This window comes from Salmo trutta, chromosome 18 (assembly GCF_901001165.1).
Source record: "Salmo trutta chromosome 18, fSalTru1.1, whole genome shotgun sequence".
Taxonomy (NCBI): Eukaryota; Metazoa; Chordata; class Actinopteri; order Salmoniformes; family Salmonidae; genus Salmo; species Salmo trutta.
The window spans coordinates 58,826,774-58,841,859 of record NC_042974.1 but is presented as its reverse complement, the minus strand read 5'-3'; the positions used below and the strand labels follow the sequence as shown (position 1 = coordinate 58,841,859).

Genomic DNA, 15,086 nt, shown 5'->3' with positions numbered 1-15,086 from the left:
ATCTTTTGTGAAGAACAGAAACGTTTCACAGAGTACTTACTTCAAGCCCTCTGGTTCGAGGCCAAGCAGTCTCTTTCTCACCAGCAGGAGTTTGGGTGTGAAGTCTGGGATGCGCTGAATCCTCAACATGAGTTCCCCAACCACCTGACAGAGTGAAATGTACAGGGACAATCAGTAAAGGATCAGAGCAAGTTCAATACTGACAATGTGGGATTTTTTTATGTTAACATAAACGTGACTAGAACATAATTGATATTACTAAATTGATACTCAAGATTTACTCTATTTAACAAGAACATTATACTTCCTCCATAGGCCCACAACATTAATGGGGCAATCCGCAGTTGAAACAATATCAAAGCGTTCTCAGCACCACTGTTTCGGTAATCTGAGGGATGGGGCTGGAGAAATGTAACCACTCTCAAATTTATAGACCGGGCTATGGATGCATGGATTGATCTTCCATGATATCAAAATGATTGTTTTAACCATGTTAAAAAAAAATGGTTTAAAAACATTAAAGTAAACAAGCTTATACTTTGGGTTTTGATGGGCTAATACAGTTGAACTAAGCTCAAGAGGCATTTAAAAGTTATATTAGAGCTGGGCAATAATGGCCAACAAAATTCTCTCTCAATTTTTTCAAACTTATGAGTGATTCACGATATACATTATCTACATTTTTTTATTTTTTATTCTCTCTAAATAAGCTTTGTTGCACAATTAAAAAGGTCAATACACTGCATTGGGACTAATCTAATGTAAAATTATACCTAGGCTAAATATAAGCCTTCAACCATAAGACCCACTCATACACAACAAAAATAGAAATGCAAAATGCAACAATTTCTAAGATTTTACTAAGTTCATATAAGGAAATCAGTCAATTGAAATAAATTAGGCCCAAATCTATAGAATTCATACGACTGGGAATAAAGATAAGCATCTGTTGATCACAGAAAAAAAAAATTAAAAGGTAGGGGCGTGGATCAGAAAACCAGTTAGTATCTGGTGTGACCACTACTTGCCTCATGCTGCTCGACACATCTCCTTTGCATAGAGTTGATAAGGCTGTTGATTGTGGACTGTGGAATGTTGTCCCACTCATCTTCAATGGCAGTGCAAAGTTACTGGATATTGACGGGAACTGTAACACCCTATCGTACACTTCGATCCAGAGCATGGGTGGGTGGACATGTCAATGGGTGACATGTCTGGTGAGTATGCAGGCCATGGAAGAACTGGGACATTTTAAGCTTTCAGAAATTGTGTACAGATCCTTGCGACATGGGGCCGTGCATTATCATGCTGAAACATGAGGGGATGGCGGTGGATGAATGGCACAACAATGGGCCTCAGGATCTCGTCATGGTATCTCTGTGCATTCAAATTGCCATCGATAAAATGCAATTATGTTCGTTGTCTGTAGCTTATGCCTGCCCATACCATAACCCCATTGCCACCATGGGGCACTCTGTTCACAACTTTTACATCAGCAAACCGCTCGCCCACACGACACCATCTCCCCAGGAAAGTTGAAACCGGGATTCATCCGTGAAGAGCACACTTCTCCAGTGTGCCAGTGGCCATCGAAGGTGAGACTTTGTCCACTGAAGTTGGTTACAACAAAGCACTGTAGTCACACAAAGACCCTGGTGAGGACAACGAGCACGCAAGTGAGCTTCCCTGAGACAGGTTCTGACAGTTTGTGAAGAAATTCTTCGGTTGTGCAAACCCACAGCTTCATCAGCTGCCCGGGTGGCTGGTCTCGGGTGGCTGGTCTCAGAAGATCCCGCAGGTGAAGAAGCCGGATGTGGAGGTCCTGGGCTGGCGTGGTTACATGTGGTCTGCGGTTGTGAGGCTGGTTGGACGTATTGCCAAATTCTCTAAAATGACGTTGATGGCAGAGAAATGAACATAAAATTATCTGGCAACAGCTCTGGTGGACATGCCTGAAATGAACATGCCAATTGCAGACTCACTCAAAACTTGAGACATCTGTGGCATTGTGTTGTGTGACAAAACTGCACATTTTAGATTGGCCTTTTATTGTCCCCAGCACAAGGTGCACCTGCGTAATGATCATGCTGTTTAATCAGCTTCTTGATGTGCTACATCTGTCAGGTGGATGGATTACCTTGGCAAAGGAGAAAAGTTCACTTAACAGGGATGAAAACAAATTAGTGCACAAAATTTGAGAGAAATAAGCTTTTTTGTGCATATGGTAAATTTCTGGGATCTTTTATTTCAGCTCATGAACACTTCACATTTTGTGTTTATATTTTTGTTCGGTATAATTTTATTATTTTACAAAAATAGTTTTACCTGCTTTTTTGCAATAATCACTGATCTGGCTTTCAAGTCTGTCTATGGAAATGTCATTTTTGTTGAACCATGCACATCTACTAATAATGAGTGGTAGCAGGCATTATAGAAAATGAACACAGGTCTCATAAACAATCTCTTAAGCACAAGCCCAATGCCAGTGAGTAGCCAGCAAATCTTTATATTTAAAGTCTAGCCAATTTGGATCCATTTGCTTGCTAAAAAGGTAGAACAGTTGAAGTGTTATGAATACACCCTCCTATCCATCTCCAACTGTTTGAACAATATAGCCTGTTCACTTTGTTTAGATGTTGAAATCAAGTGGCCTACCTGCATAAAAATATGCTTATTTCTCAAAATGAGAACGTGTTGCCAATTCCTTACACAAATGCATATTTTTATGCTCATTGCACATTTATAAAACAAAGACCAGACAACTAGCACAGCTGTGTGCGAGTAGGGGGTTCACAGTGCACACAGCATAGAAGAGCGCAAAGGAGACAAACTCAAAGAATCAATGGGGACAGATCATTCATTTATATATCCAGTGAAAAAGGCTAGGGTTGCAAATCCCAGAGCCCATGTGTGTTTGAGAGCAGGGGTTGTGAGAGAATTTTCAATTTTGTGCAGATATGGGATATATACTGCTCAAAAAAATAAAGGGAACACTTAAACAACACATCCTAGATCTGAATGAAAGAAATAATCTTATTAAATACTTTTTTCTTTACATAGTTGAATGTGCTGACAACAAAATCACACAAAAATAATCAATGGAAATCCAATTTATCAACCCATGGAGGTCTGGATTTGGAGTCACACTCAAAATTAAAGTGGAAAACCACACTACAGGCTGATCCAACTTTGATGTAATGTCCTTAAAACAAGTCAAAATGAGGCTCAGTAGTGTGTGTGGCCTCCACGTGCCTGTATGACCTCCCTACAACGCCTGGGCATGCTCCTGATGAGGTGGCGGATGGTCTCCTGAGGGATCTCCTCCCAGACCTGAACTAAAGCAGTTGGTGGATGGAGCGAGACATGATGTCCCAGATGTGCTCAATTGGATTCAGGTCTGGGGAACGGGCGGGCCAGTCCATAGCATCAATGCCTTCCTCTTGCAGGAACTGCTGAAACACTCCAGCCACATGAGGTCTAGCATTGTCTTGCATTAGGAGGAACCCAGGGCCAACCTCACCAGCATATGGTCTCACAAGGGGTCTGAGGATCTCATCTCGGTACCTAATGGCAGTCAGGCTACCTCTGGCGAGCACATGGAGGGCTCGCCAAAGAAATGCCACCCCACACCATGACTGACCCACCGCCAAACCGGTCATGCTGGAGGATGTTGCAGGCAGCAGAACGTTCTCCACGGCATCTCCAGACTCTGTCACGTCTGTCACGTGCTCAGTGTGAACCTGCTTTCATCTGTGAAGAGCACAGGGCACCAGTGGCGAATTTGCCAATCTAGGTGTTCTCTGGCAAATGCCAAACGTCCTGCACGGTGTTGGGCTGTAAGCACAATCCCCACCTGTGGACGTCAGGCCCTCATACCACCCTCATGGAGTCTGTTTCTGACCGTTTGAGCAGACACATGCACATTTGTGGCCTGCTGGAGGTCATTTTGCAGGGCTCTGGCAGTGCTCCTCCTGCTCCTCCTTGCACAAAGGCGGAGGTAGCGGTCCTGCTGCTGGGTTGTTGCCCTCCTACAACCTCCTCCACATCTCCTGATGTACTGGCCTGTCTCCTGGTAGCGCCTCCATGCTCTGGACACTACGCTGACAGACACAGCAAACCTTCTTGCCACAGCTCGCATTGATGTGCCATCCTGGATGAGCTGCACTACCTGAGCCACTTGTGTGGGTTGTAGACTCCGTCTCATGCTACCACGAGAGTGAAAGCACCGCCAGCATTCAAAAGTGACCAAAACATCAGCCAGGAAGCATAGGAACTGAGAAGTGGTCTGTGGTCCCCACCTGCAGAACCACTCCTTTATTGGGGGTGTCTTGCTAATTGCCTATAATTTCCACCTATTGTCTATTCCATTTGCACAACAGCATGTGAAATGTATTGTCAATCAGTGTTGCTTCCTAAGTGGACAGTTTGATTTCACAGAAGTGTGATTGACTTGGAGTTACATTGGTGTTGTTTAAGTGTTCCCTTTATTTTTTTGAGCAGTGTACATTTTTAAATAAATTATTAATATAGTTTATTTATTTACTGTCCTATCATCATGGAATGGTCCCCAACCCTATACCCTAGACACCCACTTGAGCAACCCATACACTAAAGAGAAGTCCTTATCTGTTTTATGGTCCTACTGTAAGTAGCCTATACGCAACCAAATCAGAAAGATGAATGTGATGAATGAATGTGTCAGAACCCTACTAAAGCAGCACCGCCCCCTCAAGATTCTGAGCCTGGCAGTGTTAGTCCTATAAAACAATACCCCCTGATGGGAGAGCATAATATACAAGGAAATACCCAAAGCTGCTAAAGAGAACCTTGACGACGTTGATCCTAGACAGTGGGGATTCCGGTAGGGTGCCCCCACCCAGGCAGTGGCAGTTCTGGCAACACTAGCTGCAGTAACCCATTGGGGGGGGGGGGGGGGGGGGTCACACTCGGACATTCAGAGAGGGGGCATATTATGGTGGCCCTGGTGGCACAAAATCAAAGGTCTGACTGCACAGAGATGCTTGGGAATATGGTCACAACGGGGGACCAGTGTGTGGGCGTTTCAGGGGATCTCCCTCACCTAGGATTTGACAAAGATTAATCAAATCTCCCAATTATTGCATGCCGTCTCATACAGCTGCAACTGTATATGCATTCGTAAATCAAGTCCTTTCTTGAGTTGGGCTCTGGGATGGAACAACTGTTGAGCATCTGAGTTTATGGTTGTTTATGTGGGAAAGGGGTTGAGTGTGTATGAGTGTTTGTGTGTATTCCACAACTGTTGCTAGGGAGAAAAGATGTTAGGGACAACATAGGATGAATCACAATAATTGTTTGCTAAAATAACAATTGCTTGCCAAAATGTAATTTTTGTAATGGCAATCCTGGTAAGAGGAAACAATCCTTTGCATGAACTACCTGCATAATAACATATATTAATTGTTAATTATGGAAATTAAGATAAGCAGGATTTATATATACTGCTCAAAAACATAAAGGGAACACTTAAACAACACATCCTAGATCTGAATGAAAGAAATAATCTTATTAAATACTTTTTTCTTTACATAGTTGAATGTGCTGACAACAAAATCACACAAAAATAATCAATGGAAATCCAATTTATCAACCCATGGAGGTCTGGATTTGGAGTCACACTCAAAATTAAAGTGGAAAACCACACTACAGGCTGATCCAACTTTGATGTAATGTCCTTAAAACAAGTCAAAATGAGGCTCAGTAGTGTGTGTGGCCTCCACGTGCCTGTATGACCTCCCTACAACGCCTGGGCATGCTCCTGATGAGGTGGCGGATGGTCTCCTGAGGGATCTCCTCCCAGACCTGGACTAAAGCATCCGCCAACTCCTGGACAGTCTGTGGTGCAACGTGGCGTTGGTGGATGGAGCGAGACATGATGTCCCAGATGTGCTCAATTGGATTCAGGTCTGGGGAACGGGCGGGCCAGTCCAATGCCTTCCTCTTGCAGGAACTGCTGAAACACTCCAGCCACATGAGGTCTAGCATTGTCTTGCATTAGGAGGAACCCAGGGCCAACTGCACCAGCATATGGTCTCACAAGGGGTCTGAGGATCTCATCTCGGTACCTAATGGCAGTCAGGCTACCTCTGGCGAGCACATGGAGGGCTGTGCGGCCCCCCAAAGAAATTCCACCCCACACCATGACTGACTCACCGCCAAACCGGTCATCCTGGAGGATGTTGCAGGCAGCAGAACATTCTCCACGGCGTCTCCAAACTCTGTCACGTCTGTCACTTGCTCAGTGTGAACCTGCTTTCATCTGTGAAGAGCACAGGGCACCAGTGGCGAATTTGCCAATCTTGGTGTTCTCTGGCAAATGCCAAACGTCCTGCACGGTGTTGGGCTGTAAGCACAACCCCAACCTGTGGACGTCGGGCCCTCATACCACCCTCATGGAGTCTGTTTCTGACCGTTTGAGCAGACACATGCACATTTGTGGCCTGTTGGAGGTCATTTTGCAGGGCTCTGGCAGTGCTTCTCCTGCTCCTCCTTGCACAAAGGCGGCGGTAGCGGTCCTGCTGCTGGGTTGTTGCCCTCCTACGGCCTCCTCCACGTCTCCTGATGTACTGGCCTGTCTCCTGGTAGCGCCTCCATGCTCTGGACACTACGCTGACAGACACAGCAAACCTTCTTGCCACAGCTCGCATTGATGTGCCATCCTGGATGAGCTGCACTACCTGAGCCACTTGTGTGGGTTGTAGACTCCGTCTCATGCTACCACGAGAGTGAAAGCACCGCCAGCATTCAAAAGTGACCAAAACATCAGCCAGGAAGCATAGGAACTGAGAAGTGGTCTGTGGTCCCCACCTGCAGAACCACTCCTTTATTGGGGGTGTCTTGCTAATTGCCTATAATCTCCACCTGTTGTCTATTCCATTTGCACAACAGCATGTGAAATTTATTGTCAATCAGTGTTGCTTCCTAAGTGGACAGTTTGATTTCACAGAAGTGTTATTGACTTGGAGTTACATTGTGTTGTTTAAATGTTCCCTTTATTTTTTTGAGCAGTGTATATATATATATATATATATATATATATATATATATATATATTTTATAGCTATATATAATACAAATTTAGGCGAGATCTGCTTTTGGCAGCTGATCTGCTTTTGTTCTGTGGGTGGCACCGTGTGCTGTTTTTTCGAAGGATTTGGTCCCGGTCTCTCAGGGGCCTTGGGATCAGGGGTGGTCTGCCGGTCACTGGGATGACAACCCAACTTGGGATATGGAGAAGTTTTAGCAGGTGGAAAAGTGGGGAACAATTGGAGGTTTACTTAGTAGCAATGCAAATATCATGGTATTATAACCATGAGTATAATATGGACACTCAATCACTATGGTACTTTTTAATGGTGAGTTTACAAACATATATTATGATAAATAGATTTGAAACTTGTATTTCATTATGATAAATGGTGAAATAAGTATAGCCAGTTATAATTATAATGGCTTAGCAGATAATAAGAAAATACAGTCAGTATTTACTTGGCTAAAATACATTGTTCACAGGAAACTCATTCAGCAATTTCAGATGAAGTTGTGTGGTAAAAGGACTGGGGGGGGGGCGAAATATATTTATCCCATGGGCAAAGAAATTCAAAAGGCATGATGATATTAATCCAAATGTGCAAATTGACCAAACAGATCCTGAAGGTAGATGGATGATCTTAAATATGTTATTGGACCATAAACAGATATGACTCATTAACCTAAACAGTCCAAATAATGATGATCCACGTTTCTTTATAATATAATATAATAATTTATCAACGCTACAAGCAATACAGGACTCTATTATTAAGGTGGGAGATTATAATATGGTTTTAAGAACATCTATGGACCGTAAAGGAAATCACACTACAAACTATCACCCTCATGCCCTTAAGGAAATCATGAATGTCATGGTTATATTGGAATTAGTGGATATATGGAGGCTTTAATATCCTGACCTAGTGAGATATACATGGCGGAGGCTCAATCATGCTAGTCGTCTTGATTACTTTCCTATGTCATTCTCTCGCACGAAAAGTTAAAAAAGTGTTGATAGGGGACAGAATGTGGTCAGACCATCACATAATTGGCATATATATTATTCTTACAGAATTTCCACGTGGGCGAGGATATTGGAAATGTAATCAAGGTCTATTGAATGATAACTTGTTTTTAACTAGGACAGAGAAATTTATAACTGACTTTTTCCGACAGAGCATACGTACAGATCCCCTTATTGTATGGGACACTTAAAACGTGCCTTTAGAGGTACTCATCTCTAAAACAAAAGCAATTTAGGTTAAAAGAGTCCATATTAACAAAGGAAATTGAAGGACTAACAGTACAGATAGATAGCAATAAAAACTGCACCATAAAGGCTCAGAATAAGTTAAAGGAAAAACAAAAAAGAAATTGAGGGTAATATATTATAAAAATAAGGCTAACTAGATGGAATGTGTGGAAAAAGGCACCATATATTTTTTTAAATCTTCAACATAGAAATTACACCAAAAATAATTTACTGCAACTTGTTACAAATGATGGAGTAACCCATTACTCACCAAACAATATTTTGAAAGAGGAAGTACTTTAAGCATGTTTTCATTTCATTTTCCTCCATCTCCACTAACCAAAGCTAATTGTATGGATTTGTTTTACTATTAATAATGTAAAATTATGCATTATTATGTGTCGTGACGTTGTATTAGTTAATGTGACGACTGTTGCTCATCGAATGATTAACGGTTTATAATTACGTGATTAAATGAATTAAGCAATGAATCAAGCAATTATTAACTCATTAACCTGGGGCACCATGGGAACATTGTTTTGATTGAGTTTCTATTTCCCAAATTAACTCAAAGGATATCAGAATATCGATTACAACAGTCGCTAAATTAATCAATTTCCTCTAGAGTCTCATAATCTGAACGTCGTATAATCCGGGAATCTGCACGGACCCGGGCTTTACCACTGAATTTACCACACCAATCTTAGTTGATTATTTATTTACTAGCAAGCTAAAATGATGATAAAAATGCACATACACAAAACACAGTCTAGCTATTGATTAGGACTTAGTATAACGGGCCAACACACTATGGCGCTTGTTACCCAAAATGGGGATTTTAAAGAGAGAGAAATAAAGGAAGTACACGAGAGAAATATACATTTGGGTTCATTTGTCAGCCATGCTTATTTAAAATTAGCCTTGCCCCGAACTGCCGCTCTTATGGGTCAGAATATAATGATGTAATTACGTGTTGGAGTTCTCAGGTGGGAAGCTCCGCGTGGTCGTTTAGGCTTCTAAATGACGCAGTTCTCCGGCGCAACTCTCTGGTTGTCCTCACGATGTCAGTGTCCTTCTTGGCTAAGTGGTCTGATCCTCACCCTTGATCGGAAAGGGGTCTTCTGAGGACAGACAGCTCTGTAGCTCAGAGCTCACAGCTTCGGCTCGAATGGTGTCGATACCACGATTCAATGGAGAGTGGAGGCTGGGTGGTTCGGCTTGAATTCACCCGCTTAGACACAGCTACTCGTCCGTAGCTCGTGTAGAAAAATATTTCTTTGTCTTCAACCTTGTGTTTCGTTTTGGGGTTCGTCGACTTTGTTAGACCTTAGCTGCAGCTTGGGGTCAATAGTCTCCTAAGTTAATTCTTCACTCTCCTGTCTTATACCCTCGGGTCAGAAGTGGGTGTAACCGCCTTTAGGGCAATTCTCTGGGCGGACCAAGTAAAGGGGGCAAGGCTTTGGCTCTAGAAAATATCCAATTTTAGACACTAACTTCACATTTCATCTTTACCAAAACATTCTGTTTGATTTGGATATTTTCTACACAACGTACAATGTATAAACATCAGGCATATACTGGGAAAACTCTTAAAGGTACAATGTTTTCATAATAACGTCATCTCTTAACCTTTAAAAACAAATACAAAAGTTACATACATTTTAATATTCCACTTTTCGTCATAACCACCATTGTGGCTGACGGAAACCATTGTTCCAAAGTCCCTTTATTGCATGTTTAATGTTCTGAGGCCAGTTCTCCATTGTTAGGACAAAGGAATTTCTCTGTGGCCTAAGTTTATTCTGGGCATGAGGTGTCATAAAACCCCCACATCTTCAGACCCCTAGATCTCTCCTCCTCTGTTGGGGGTTTGGGAGATAATCTGTAGGGTGGTGGTCTCCTGTACCCTGACCTGATCAGGACAGTCATGACAGTCCCCCTCTGGTAGGTTCAACTTGGAATGATTCTGCATGTTGCAACCCACCATAAGAATGACCATTGGATGTCCTGGTCTGTGGATCATCAGAGCAGCCCCCCCCCCCTTTAGTGGTTCCCCCTGGTAGGCTTTCCGCAAGCTGTGGATCACCACCAGAATGGATCAAGGAGGTCTGGCAGTGGCTCTGTGTTCCGGCCCGTCGTCCGGTTATCCCGGTTAGTGGACCTAGGCAGTAACTTGGCAGACGTTAATAACGCACAACACTCAGGCAATTCATCATTACATTTCCTCCCCAAACGAGCGGTGTCTTGGCTCTAAGTGTCAAAGGTAATGAAACGAAAAATTGGAATAAAAACATAAAAGTATACAAAATATGTCTACCACACCTTAATCATCTAATATGGACTATGTTCTATATATGTCCAAGGCCTTGGCTAAATAGCTCTATCATGGCATTGTCTCTAATGTCATGTCTAGGTTGATCCTACTTGCAGGTGGGTAGTTAAGGCACTTGGAAAAACTTGGCCCCTGAAGGCCAAAGCTTACATTAGGGACATTACTGGGCTGACCTAGCGAGTTCGGGAGAGGAGGCTGGGACTGGGCCCTGTAAAAGGGTTTCCGGATCCATTGCCACCTTTCCAAAAATCGGGATCGCTTCCGTCCCACGGGTGATCCTAGTATAAGACCTCATTAGGTCTTCCATTGCACGTGTGCGCCTGTGTACGTAGTAGGTGCACACGCCAAGGGAAATGAGACCAAGGATCATGGTAACAGTCAGGATACTGTCCGGCACCGTCCAAGAGCGGGCGACAGACCAATCTTTTGGTCTGTAGTCAGTCGGGTCGACTAACAGTGCCTCATCCAGTACGCTAAGATCAACAGTCATGGGTCCCTCGTACTGGATTTGGTATTGAATAGCTTGTGGTAACTCAAGGGAACGTTTAGCAAAAGCGTCCGGCATTTCAATCTCTGTGTCTATCCGGTCGTCGGGAAGGTGGTATAGAGCGAGGTCGTCTACGTGAATAATCGCCCCCTCTGGTACCGTAACAAAAACAGTCTGGTTGGGGAGGTTCAATTGGGTGATGGAGTCATGGCGTTCGTAAGTCATAGTGGCGGACCCGAACGGTGTGTTGACCAACCATCGGTTCCCTACCACCTCCACTTGTGTGGTGGTGGCCCCATCCCTGGCTGTTAGTTTGGCTCTACAGCGTTCTTCACTGGTGATAGCTTTAATACCACAAAGACGCTCAGTGTTATCCCTGACAAATGGTTTGCTAGGACAAAGGTAGTGGACATCTTTGGTTAGAGTACACATTAGCAGGTTAGGGGTGAGATAGAAATCTGGGTTGTTTTCCTGGTAAGCTACAACTGGGGGCGTGGCAATCTTTACGTGGGTACTGTCGCGCCAAAATCCTACATTGAGAACCGTTTTCAATCTATAGATATTCTCCAGTTCAACTACCGGCAGCGTCAGTAGAAAACCCACTTCATTACGATCAACATCAACGTGTATTGGGATGGCCGACCCCAGACTATAGGCCAAATGTGATTGTAACGGCCTTAGTGTGGTTGAAGTAGCTGAGGTCAATATGTCGTGCACCATTGAGAGGGGCACTAGATATGAGGGGATTCTATTCATGGCCAAGTGGTCCATAGAAGAGCTAACTTCACGGAGAAAATCCTCCAGTAACAATCGAACCAATTGGACATGGGCATAGTCATGGTTCATGACCTCTGCTAGCTTTCCTACAGACAGGATAGTTTTGTTCAGGAGAGTAGCGTGTGTGTTGACCACCAGAATAGTGTCCTGGAGAGACTTTTCCACATGTTGCAACCTAAGGGCCGATGCCTTCATCTGCTGCTGGATAAGTGGCATCTCTTCAGTAATCTCCCTAACATTCCTCTTGACTGTGGCTAGACTGACTGCGTTGACGGCAGTGGTACCTAGGGCAAATAGTGACCCTACGGCTGCCCCTATTGATAGTAGCGCCCCGACGAATCGTTTTTCTCGCCTGGGCTCAGCTAGTTCTGACTGGGTTACTGTGAACTTTTGGAGTTGGGCCAACATATGGGCAGTGTCTAGCTGGGCGTGCTTAATTGCCTGGCTGGTCCAGTCAGCCCCGGCCCAACTCAAATGCGCCGCAGGTGGAATGTGTTGGCGGTACACATTCTCTGCATCTAGGCGGACATATACCCTCTGCGTGTGTACTCTGCAGTTAGTTATGAGGAGTCCTGGATCGTCGCGGAGAACGATTCCCGTAGGGGGTCCGTTCGTGATTACGTCTGCTGGGTTGGTTTTGACCAGGGCGCAGAGTGTCAGGATCATCCAAAGGAACTCCATCCTACAGAAACGCATAATCAGAGATTGTTGGATTATTTCAGTTATTTGTATTCGTAAACAAAAATTGTTTTGACAACTATTTTTCTGTTTTTCTTATTTTTAATCAGTACAGCGCAGGACGATATCACTAGTGACAACAGATGTATATCTGGTAGCTGGGAAGAGAATAAAAGATATTAGGTGCAACGTACTGGTCTCCTGGAAGGGATCAGCTGAGGGTACTTAAGAATTTTCTTAGTACCTCTGGGTTTTTGCTAGGGTTTTTATCTATTCGGTGCTGGCTAGCACCCCTTCTATTCCCATGGGGGGAGTGTACAACTTGATTTGGTTCCGGTGGACCCACTTTAATGTGGCGGTTTGTCGACCTTTGCTGATTTTGATCTGGTAAGCTACAGGTGATAGCTTCACCACAATCTCGTGTGGCCCCGTCCAGTGGGGCAGGAACTTTGTTGCGACGCCCGCGGGTTTGGTGTATATGTAGTACCACACCTTATCTCCGACCTCGAACACCTGGTGTGAGGCTTTTTTGTCATAATAGGTCTTGTCACCTTCTGCACTTCTTTCCAATTGTCCTTGAGCGTACGCAAAGGTAGTCTGGAGATGGTTCCGCAAGTCGGTCACGTATTGATGAGCCGTGTAGGCGGTGGCTGCGGCGACATCTCCCGGTTGGTACAGGAGATGCAGTGGAAGGGTCATTTGCCGGCCCGTCATCATCTCAAAGGGTGTCATTCTCGTAGACCTGTTGCGTGTGGCTCTGATTGCCATCAGTACCAATGGGAGTTTGAGGTCCCAATCTTTGTGGTTGGCTGCCACATATTTCCTTAAGATTCTGACAATTGATTGGTTGCTCCTTTCTACCCCCCCCCGAGCTCCTAGGGTGGTACGCGATGTGGAGTTTAGCTTTGACTCCCAGGAGCTTCCACAGTTCGGTCATTACAGCTGCCGAAAAGTGGGTTCCTCTGTCGCTGTCCACGGTTTCTCCTGGCAGGCCGAAACGACTGAAAACGTGGTTTAGCAAAAGAACGGCAGTGGTTTCCGCTGTGTCATTGGTCGCCGGCAGGCACTCCACCCACTTTGTGAATGCGCAAGTCACTGTGAGGAGGTACTTGTTGCCTCTGGCAGACCTGGCAACTGGGCCGACCCAGTCGATCTGGATCGAGCTCCAGGGGTAAGACAAACCCTTGCGTTGCAGGGGTGCTCTGTGAAGTGGCTTGGTGGGTTGAAACTGGCAGCAAACTAGACACCCCCTCACGTATCGTGCCACGTCTTGTTCCATGTGAGGCCAGTGGGCCACCTGTCGCAATGTTTCACATGTAGCCTTGACCCCCCTATGGCCTCCACATGGCTCGTCGTGGGCATGAGCTATCATTATCCCCCTCTGTGTTTTAGGAACCACTCACCTTCGAGCGGTGTCGGTTTCTGAAACATACACCAATAGGTCATCTACAAGTGTGAGGTGCTGTTTAGTTGCGTACAGCGAACGCAAGTCGTGTGAACCTGCCAAAGCCAGTTCGGACACTGGGTGGTTGACAGGATCCGACAGGAATGCCATCAAAGTGGCGAGGGACTCATCTTGGTGTTGCATTGCTACCAGGTCGCCATTCATGAATGAATGCGTTAGCAACACATTATGTTTGTGCGACGACGTTTTCCGTGGTGCTACATGGCTACGCGTTACCGCAGACACCATAGCTTCCTCAGTGGGTTTTTCGTCTCGAGCAGCAAACACCCAAGGGGTGCCGTGAATTGCACCAGATTTCGCCATGCTGTCAGCATGGTCGTTGCCAAGTTTGTCACGACCAGGTGATTTGGAGTGTCCCTTGACTTTCTTCCAATACACCTGTATGTCGTGTTTGGTGATGAGATCATCACAAGCTAGAATGAGCTCTTTGTTTTTCACCTCTTTACCACTTGAAGTAGTCATGTGCTTTTGTTTCCAAAACGGCAAGTGGCATAAGAAGGTGAGTCTCGCGTAGTTAGAGTCGGTGCAGATCGCCAGTTCTGCCAATTCGTGTTTCACCGCTGTTTGCAGGGTGATCAGCACGCCAGCCACTTCTGCAAACTGGCTGGTCTTGTTGCCAAGCTGAAATTGAAGTGGTTTGCACGGAATGTCGTTGTGCCATACCAATCCCACCCCAGCTTGCAAGTGGTCTAGATGGCGGTAAGAACAGCCATCTACAAATGCCATCGGCATGTCGAGACACACGTTCTCTTCGAAATAGTGATGGTTCGAAGGCAATGGCGGAGCGACGTCACGCGAGGGTGGTCCGGAGTCGGTTTCATCGTCACCACAGTGTTGACACACCGCCAAAGCACTGCCCAAAGGCAGGTTCTTTGCTTTTGCGTAGTTGATTACTACATCATGGCTCTGCAGCGTCATGAGCCAAGCCGCTATCCTGCTGTTGTGTACAGCACCCTCACGGATTCGTTGGCTTTTCAGAAAAGTCACAGGCTGGTGACATGTTTCTATGATCACCTTTTGTCCG

At 44.9% G+C, this 15,086-nt stretch overlaps 1 protein-coding gene across 1 annotated transcript in view; it reads right to left on the bottom strand.

Annotated features, from left to right (window-relative positions):
* Positions 1 to 15,086, bottom strand: part of LOC115153611 (protein FAM160B1) — an 86,551-nt gene that overhangs the window by 16,993 nt on the left and 54,472 nt on the right. The window contains exon 13 of the mRNA XM_029699232.1: positions 41 to 144. Coding sequence (XP_029555092.1) covers positions 41 to 144 — 104 coding nt within the window. The remainder of the gene's footprint in view (positions 1 to 40; positions 145 to 15,086) is intronic.